The sequence below is a fragment of the Cyprinodon variegatus genome, unplaced genomic scaffold (genome assembly GCF_000732505.1).
Source record: "Cyprinodon variegatus isolate N-32 unplaced genomic scaffold, C_variegatus-1.0 Scaffold1315, whole genome shotgun sequence".
Classification (NCBI taxonomy): domain Eukaryota; kingdom Metazoa; phylum Chordata; class Actinopteri; order Cyprinodontiformes; family Cyprinodontidae; genus Cyprinodon; species Cyprinodon variegatus.
The window spans coordinates 175,607-184,046 of record NW_015151768.1 but is presented as its reverse complement, the minus strand read 5'-3'; the positions used below and the strand labels follow the sequence as shown (position 1 = coordinate 184,046).

The window sequence follows — 8,440 nt, the reverse complement described above, 5'->3', positions numbered from 1 at the left end:
AAGAAGGAGGATAATTTTTCTTTCTTTTCTTTAAAATTATATATATACACTCACCGGTCACTTTATGTCATGTCAATATGGACCAAACTTCCTGAGGAATGCTTCCAGCACCTTGTTGAATCTATGCCATGAAGAATTGAGGCAGTTCTGAAGGCAAAAGGGGGTCCAATCCGTTACTAGCATGGGGTACCTAATAAAGTGGCCGGTGAGTGTATTTGATGTATACAAATAAACACCATTACCTGAAGTTTGGGTCCTTGTATGTTTACAGAACTATGTCTGAAGTGTGACCTCAATCTGACATAGCCTACCTTGTACACAGAGAAAGCAAAAGCCAGATGTGTTTTTAATTTATACCAGTGCCTCAGTTGGCACATTGTGTGCTTATTAATATGATTGCTTTGTTAACTGTTTGATAGAAAATACCTTTTTTTTTTTACAAAGACACTGGTGGCTGGCTTGATTGCTCATTCAATCCACCTGTTTAACTCCGCCCATTTTCTCATTATGCTTATCTGATCCACCTGTTTCCAGCTCCTAAATAAACTGTTTGTTTTCCAGCTGCCAGTGCCAGATTATTCAAGCTGTTTGGTGAGAGTAACTCTATTGTTTTGATTATTGTTCTGATTATCTGATTGGGGCCTGTTTCTGCTTGTGGAATCTGAGTTTTTGCTTTGTCCCTGTCTGCTCTATTAGTCTGATCTCTTCTGAACTGATTCCTGGATTTTACTGGCTTACCGAACCCGGACTGTTTTTCTAACCTCTGCTTGGATTCCCCCATCTGTACCTCATGGGGGTATGATCCTATGGTTTATGAACTTGGTTCCATTAGGACTTCAGCTCAGATATTCCCTCTAGGACACAGCTGCTCCTCCGCATCAGTTGGCATCAATTCCACTCATCACCCAGAGCTCGGGGGTCACAAGCAGAGGATCCTCTCCTTCTTGGATTCATCACATCCATCTGTGATCGGACTGAACTCTGAACCAGATCAATGACTATTCCTCTTAGTCGTTATCAGCCATTATTCTTAGTCATTGACCTGAGCTTCTGTTTCTTCAGAGGATCCAGTTTATCTGCTCCAGCTGATGAACAACCGCACACGTTTGTAAATAAAGACTGTTGGAACTCATTCGGATCTGTCTGTTTGAATATTCGGTCCTAGGTTTTGAGCTCTGACAAAAGGTTGTCAAAGAAGAGGAAAAAATAAAGAAATACATTGGAAACTGTTCAGTTAATCAATAATATTTAAACTGCTACATGGTTTTTTATGATTTTTTTATTTTATGATGTGTTCTTAAGTTATTTCATGTTTTTTTGTTTAAGTTATTTTTTCTCTAAATTAAACCAGAAGGACGATAGAGCTGAATCAATATCACACCATGAAGACATCTAGACTCACCGAGCCTTTCTGCAGTTCCTCACAGCTGGGACCAGTCTACATCGTCCATGTTCTGATGTGTTGTACTTCTCCAGGTCTAACTCATCCAGAATCTCCTCTGTCATCTGAAGCATGTAGGCCAGAGCTGAGCACTGGATCTCTGAGAGCTTCATTCCTGATTTCAGGAACTGTTGGATCTCCTGATAAACTGAGAGGTCCTGCATCTCCTGACGACAGTGGAAGATGTTGATGCATCTATCAGTAGAGATCTTATAACTAGTGTTCATCTCCTTCAGATTGTTGAGGACTCTCTGGATAGTTCCTGGACTACTCTTCATCTGACCCAACAGGCCTCCTAAGAGGCTCTGGTTGGACTCCACAGAGAGGCCATGAAGGAAGCGAGCAAACAAGTCCAGGTGGCCATTTTTACTCCTGAGGGATTTCTCCATGGCTTTCTTCATGAAGTCCTCCAGAGATGTTTCTCTGTATTTTTCTCCCAGGAAGTTCTCCACCACCTCTGTGTTCCTGCTGGTGAAGCAGTGGAGCATGTAGACTGCAGCCAGAAACTCCTGGAAGCTCAGATGAACGAAGGAGTAGACTGAGGTGTCGTCCATCCCTCTCTCCTCTTTAAAGATCTCAGTGAACAGTCCTGAGAGCCTTGAAGCATCTTTGATGTTGATGCCACACTTTTCCAGGTCTGGTTTATAGAAGATCAAGTGTCCTTCCAGCAGCTGCTCAAAGGCCAGTTTTCCTAGAGACTGAACCATTTTGATGTTTTTAGCAGTCTTTTGTCTTCCATCATACTTCATCATTTTCCGTTCGATCTGAAGCTTCAGGAAGCGGATGTACATCCCAGTCAGGGTCTTTGGCAGCTCTCCTCCATCTCTGCTCTCCAATAAACCCTCCAGAACATCAGCAGTGATCCAGCAGAAGATGGGAATGTGACACATAATGAAGATACTTTTTAATCTTTTAATGTGGGAGATGATCCTGCTGACCTTCTCTTCATCTCTAAACTTCTTCCTGAAGTACTCCTCCTTCTGTGGGTTGGTGAACCCTCTCACCTCTGTCACCATGCCAACAGACTCAGGAGGGATCTGATTGGCTGCTGCAGGTCTTGAGGTTATCCACAGGAGAGCCGAACGAAGCAGGTCCCCCCTGATGAGGTTAGTCAGCAGAACATCCACTGAGGTGGACTCTGTAACATCAGTCAGGATCTTATTGTGGTGGAAAGAAAATCGACTCTCATCCAGACCATCTAAGATGAAAAGAACCTGGAAGTTTTTAAAGCTGTCAATGCCTGCATCTCTTATTGGTTCAAAGTGTTTATGAATCAGTCCCACCAAGCTAAACTTTTCCTCTTTTAGAGCATTTAGCTGTCTGAAGGTGAATGGAAATATGAACTGGATGTTCTGGTTGGTTCTGCCTTCAGCCCAGTCCAGAGTGAACTTCTGTGTTAAGACTGTTTTCCCGATGCCAGCCACGCCCATCGTCATCACGGTTCTGATCCAAGCCCTTCCTCCAGATGAATTGAAGAGGTCTTCTGATCTGATTGTTTCTCCTGGTCTGTTTTGTTTCCAGGATGCTGCTTCAATCCTTCTGACCTCATGTTCAGCATTGACCCCTCTAGTCTTTCCCTCTGTGATGTAGACCTCTGTGTAGATCTCATCAAGAAAGGTTTTCTTTCCAACTTTAGCAACACCTTCAGAGACACATTCAAATTTCTTTTTCAGAGCCTCTTTCAGGTCATCTTGACATCGACTGACAACCTCTGAATGAAGAGACAAAAACAGATTTCAGACAAATTAAAGAATAAAAACTATTTGTGAAATTTTCTATGGGGTCTTTCTATTATAATGGCAAGGTATCAAAGTAGGTATGTAAGTACGTCTAACATTATGAACAGAGTTTATGCAGCTGTTACTATGAAACACTGCACTAGAGAGAAATCCTGAAGCTTAAAGTATACAAAAGAAAATCAAGATGTCTGAAGCCATGTGTACACGTCATCGAACCAGGGATGACCCAAGTACTATCAAATGTGGGGCCCTCTATTTCTGCTAATAATCAAAAGTCTTGCTATTTGGTCATCCACACCTGATATAAAACAATTGTAGTTCTGCTATTGCTGTTCCATCTTTAAGCATCATCTAGTGTTACTAAAAGTAATAAAGAACAACAAAGAAATAAAATGGCTTTGAAAAATAAAAGAAACCCTCAATGCCAAATGGCTGCAAAGCTGCTGACACACTAGTTGGCAGATATTTTTTGTTTATTACAAAAAGAATCAATAGCCCTTAGATTTTGCCCTCAACTCTCTCTCTACATTTATATCTCTCCACCTCCTCTGGAAATTAACATGCCCACAAAAGGTTGGATCATTTTATCATCTTCCAAATAAAGTGGAGTCAAAATCTGTTTGAAACATTCCTTGATTCTGGACATGTTAGAGCACCCCTAAGTAAACTTAAACTATCATATTCTGATGGAATGTTAAACAAATGCTTGTGCATGCTGCGATATGGACCGATACAAACATATAGACACCTCAGACACCAGAATGTTAGGCTCTAATATCATTTTCTGAATTCAATTTTTTATACTTTTGATACTATGGTCATTTTCGATGATGCACCTTAATAAGAAAATACAAGTTTTTATTGGTAGCTACTTTTCTTCAGCCTTGGAAGTGCATAATGTGTCAGTATGTAAGGTCAAGCACAGCATAATGCTCTGCTCAAACAAACGGAGACAGATCAAACAGAAGTGTATGAGAAGTTATTTTAGTTCCACAAAGAGCCAAAACATGACCTAAGATGATTGTGGGAGAAAACAGAACCCTGTTTAAACATCTCAGATGAAACCAAATAGCAAAATATGCTGAATTGATGATGAGGACAGAGTAGGAAGAGCATAGGTTCTGCTAGGGTCTCTGTGATTCAGGCTGAATCCTTCAGGATGTGTCCCTGAAAACCTGAGACCTGGGTCAGTTTGTGATAAACATTCTCTGCTTACTGTTGACTCAACATCTCCACCAATGGTTTGCTCTCTGGAGTTCAGGGGAGACCACCTGCTTTAAAGGGATATGAAGTTCTTATGTCTGAGACTGTCCTTGAGCTGACCTCACCTTCAGCCAGATGCTCCTGGGACTGACCTTTAGCTGACCTTTGACCTTCAGTCAGTTGTTCTAGCTTCTTCACCAGGTCGTTTTTGCTCATCTTCTTAAGAATATTTCCCATGATTGATGAAGCTCCACTGAGCAGGTACTTTTGCACCATCAGGTCCACAACAGTATGGCTCTCTGCCCCCTCCAATTTGCAGTGTTTGATGGGCTCTGTTCCATTCCAGGTCTCGTTCTCGAGGTGCCATTTGAATTTGTCAAATTCCTTTCTTTTCAAATCCTCAAGGATGGTGTCAAGGTTCTCCTTAGAACACATCGCGATCTACAGCTGAAATCAGAGGAAAACCATAAGTCAGAGTTACATTAATTGTTTTTTGTCGTACACTGAGCATGAATGTAGCAACAATGGAGAAGAAAACCTCTAGCAAAATGGGCCTCAGTGTGAGCGGCCATCTGCCAAGGCCGTTTGGGGTTCAAGGAGATAGAAGCAAATATGCAGACATCGATGTAAATGAAATAAGATCTTTGGTGCATGGGCCCCAGCAGAAGACTTTGATGCTGTGAATAAACGTTCACTTGGATGAGTAATTAGAAAAGTCTCCCCCTCAAAAAAGAAGTTTCCTGGGCCAAGGTAGAAGACTAGAACCCAGAGCCAGGTTGCGAAGGGATAGAAATTAAAGGAGAAGCAGAGCAGCACAGCTGATCATTCTAATGGAGAGGCAGAAGGAAAAACACACCAAGGTGATAGAGACAGGGGTAAGTAGAGACTAATAGAAAGAAAAGGTGAAGGACAATTGCAGCACATGAGGATGCACCACTAATACAGAAAATTATGCTAATGATGATGATAATTATTAGGATGATGTCAGGATGTCCCTTCATCCACCAGGAGGCACCTGGTTCTGGTCCGCCTTCTCACACACCTCCTCATGGTTTCCTCGTTAAACGGAATGTTCTTAAGCTGCTGACTGCCACTACCTCGAGTGTTTGCCAGTTTGGGATACTCTAGCCAAGCTGAGTTTTGCTGAGTCAAACTGAGTTTTTGTCAACCTGAGTTTAACTTTGTTTTTGTCTTTGCCTCTCGGCAGGAAGTTATTCTGCAAACTAGATTTCTTGGACCTTCTCTCCCTGGAAGGATCAACTGAGCTTCAAACTGAGCTGGGGTTCAGACAGGAGGTTTGGATCCACTTTCCCCAAGAGATCGTTTGAGCTTCGAACTGAGAAAGGGATTATTCTCATCTACGACCCGTTCAAGTACCGCAGGAAATCTGAGTGGCAGTCAGTCTCTCCGTTCACCAACTAACAACCGCATTCTGGGTAAACCCTGTTCCACCCTCCACCGAATCAGACAAACACTGGAACTACAGCACACAGACAGGAGTCAAGGATTCAACTACTTCTCTGGAAACGTGAGTCAGCAACCAAATCCTCTTCTCCAAGTTCACGAGTCTAGTTCCCCACTGAGCCTGAACTAACCGCTGTATCTTCCCCTCACTTTTCAGTTCCGGTTAAGCAGTGTTCAGAGCAACACTTCTCCCTCTGTTTTACCTCTTCAATAAAACCCATTAAACCTTTTCCCTGGTCTCCCTGTTCGGTTTTCTGCATTTGGGTCTGAACTTTGTAAAGCATGACAGATGATAATGATGATAATAGCTGCTTGACAGATTGTGTGCTGGATAAGTTATAATTGATGGACTGAAAGCCTTCATGGAGACAAGCATAGAGACAAGCAGAAAATAAGCAGAATGTGGAAAGTAGAAGTAGAAGAAGAAGTCTTACCACCAAGAGAACATTGAGCATTTAACAGGTAGGGGAGGTACGGATGGATGCGCGGAGCAAAAGCTAAAGAAGATCAAGTGTACAAGTAACTGAAGTGAGGATTCTTCAGAGTAACCTATTAAAGGATGATTTCAGAGAAAGTTTAACCAAACTCTTGGACAGAAGCGGGGTTAGGAATCGAGAATGACCATGCTAAGAAATATCCCTCAAGACCTGAGGATGGAGCTACACCCATACGAAAATGAATGGGATAAGCGGAGTATAAGATTATCCATATTATTTGGAATGATCTACTGCAGCAGTTTTGATTAGTCCTACAAGTGGTCATGCTTGCTGCGATGCGCCAGTCGTGATGCTCTAACTGCTTGATGCATCTGCCATGTTGCCCTGTGCCGATGCAGTGTGCTGATGCATTGCACCTGCCATGATAGGTTGTGGGTGTGATGCACCAGATATGATGGGCCAAGGGTGTGATGCAAGGTGCCTGCTGTGATGCGCAGAATGTTTGATGTGATGCACCCACCATGGATGGGACATACGCCTACTGTAACATAGTGCAGATATTGAAACAGAGACAATGTGCTGTGGTAATCTCTTCGAAAATGTTTGCCTCCACCTGAGTCTTCTGGAGTTTCACACAAAGTAAGTCGGGCTGAATTGTATTAAATGCACTGGGGGAAAAAAGAACATGATTCTGAAAGTGTTGTCTGTCTTTTCTAAGTAGCAAATCAGGTGTGTGATCATCCTTTTACATTGCAATCCAACAAATATCTGGATGGAACACGGATCACTGGCAGCGTCATAAGGAAAGGGGACACACAGATGGACAAGGCTGTACTATTTGGACGCCATCACAGAGAAACATGTAAGCAGTGAGGATTCCTGCAATGTAACATTTGATCTGAAAATATGGCACTAGACAATGGTTCACTGCAACAATATGATATGATATTAATAAGATATTATAAAACTTGAAACAGTTGTAAATGGAATGAAAATCTAAGATAAAATGTGCAGACCGAACAAATGTGAAACTTGTCTCGACGGTACAATTTCACAAAGCATGTGAGGGCAAATGAGCTATTAGAGCTAGTTGACACAGATCTGGATGGACCTATTTAACCAGAAGGGTATAAATATGAAATCACATTCACATATGATTTTTCTGTTTTAATAAAACAAAGCAGTTGAGGCAAGTAAGCAGCTCTTAGCAGACATGGCAGCGTATTGTAAAGTAAAACATTAGAGATCAGACAATGGGACAGATTTGGTGTCAGAGGAATACCAGCAAATGTTGAGAGATAATGCTATACAGCATGAGAGGTCTGCAACATCCTGTCCAGATCAAAATGGGACTGCAGAGGGGAATTTTGGCACACTCTTTGAAATGGTGTGATATATGCTGATAGATACAGGATTATTTAAGAATCTGTGGCTTCATGCTGCCATCACAGCTACAGTTATAAGGAAAAGGTGTTACTGTAAGAGAACAGGAGAAACACCCTATCTTCTATTCACTGGAAAGGGGATAGATCTGTCCAAAATGAAATGTTTGGTTGGTGCATGTGCAGAAAACAAAACAAAACAAAAAAAAAAGCCTGATCCTAAATGCAAAGAGGGATTTTGTTTTTGGTTCTGATCATCATTCAGCAGCTTTTATGGTTTATTTTTTTAGAGACAACGTTCAGAACCACACACTGGCCCACTTCATTACAAGGGATGTCACTGAGCAGCATACACAGACTGATGTAAACCATCTGGAGGACAACTACATATACTCAGTAATTACACCAAGTCACATTAATCAACCACTGATCAGAGAAACAGATCAGACAATAATGGATAAAGAGAGAGACTCAGAGCAGAAGATTGAAACAGATTCAACTACTGAAATACAGATGACATGCATTAAAAGTAGATTGTAAAAGAAACACAAATATTTGGAGGATTATGAACAGTACTCGAGATGAGGGGGGATGGTATCCCCTTCTGAAATGACCATCCCCCAGTGCCATCCCCTGTGACATTTTATCCGTAAATGCACAGGTGTAACTTTCTGAAGGGCTGGTGTGGACGTCCCCACCAATGATATCTGCTTTTTTCCCCCTTCCGCTCATTTACTTTAGCCTAAGGCAGTGGTTCCCAAAGATTATCTTCTG

The 8,440-nt window shown here is 41.9% G+C and overlaps 1 protein-coding gene across 2 annotated transcripts; it reads right to left on the bottom strand.

Moving 5' to 3' along the window:
- Nucleotides 1-1,398: 1,398 nt before the first annotated feature.
- On the bottom strand, nt 1,399-4,825 carry LOC107102770 (protein NLRC3-like). Of its 2 annotated transcripts, none has more exons than XM_015402195.1 (2): nt 4,509-4,825; nt 1,399-3,152 (listed from the first exon to the last, which is right to left on the bottom strand). In XM_015402195.1, the coding sequence occupies exons 1-2, from the start codon at nt 4,816-4,818 to the stop codon at nt 1,399-1,401; spliced, it is 2,064 nt and encodes a 687-aa protein (XP_015257681.1). In that variant the 5' UTR covers nt 4,819-4,825. The 2 variants fall into 2 exon arrangements, with proteins under 2 accessions (XP_015257681.1, XP_015257682.1); XM_015402196.1 differs by having other exon boundaries at nt 4,536-4,825.
- Between the last annotated feature and the right edge of the window lie 3,615 nt (nt 4,826-8,440).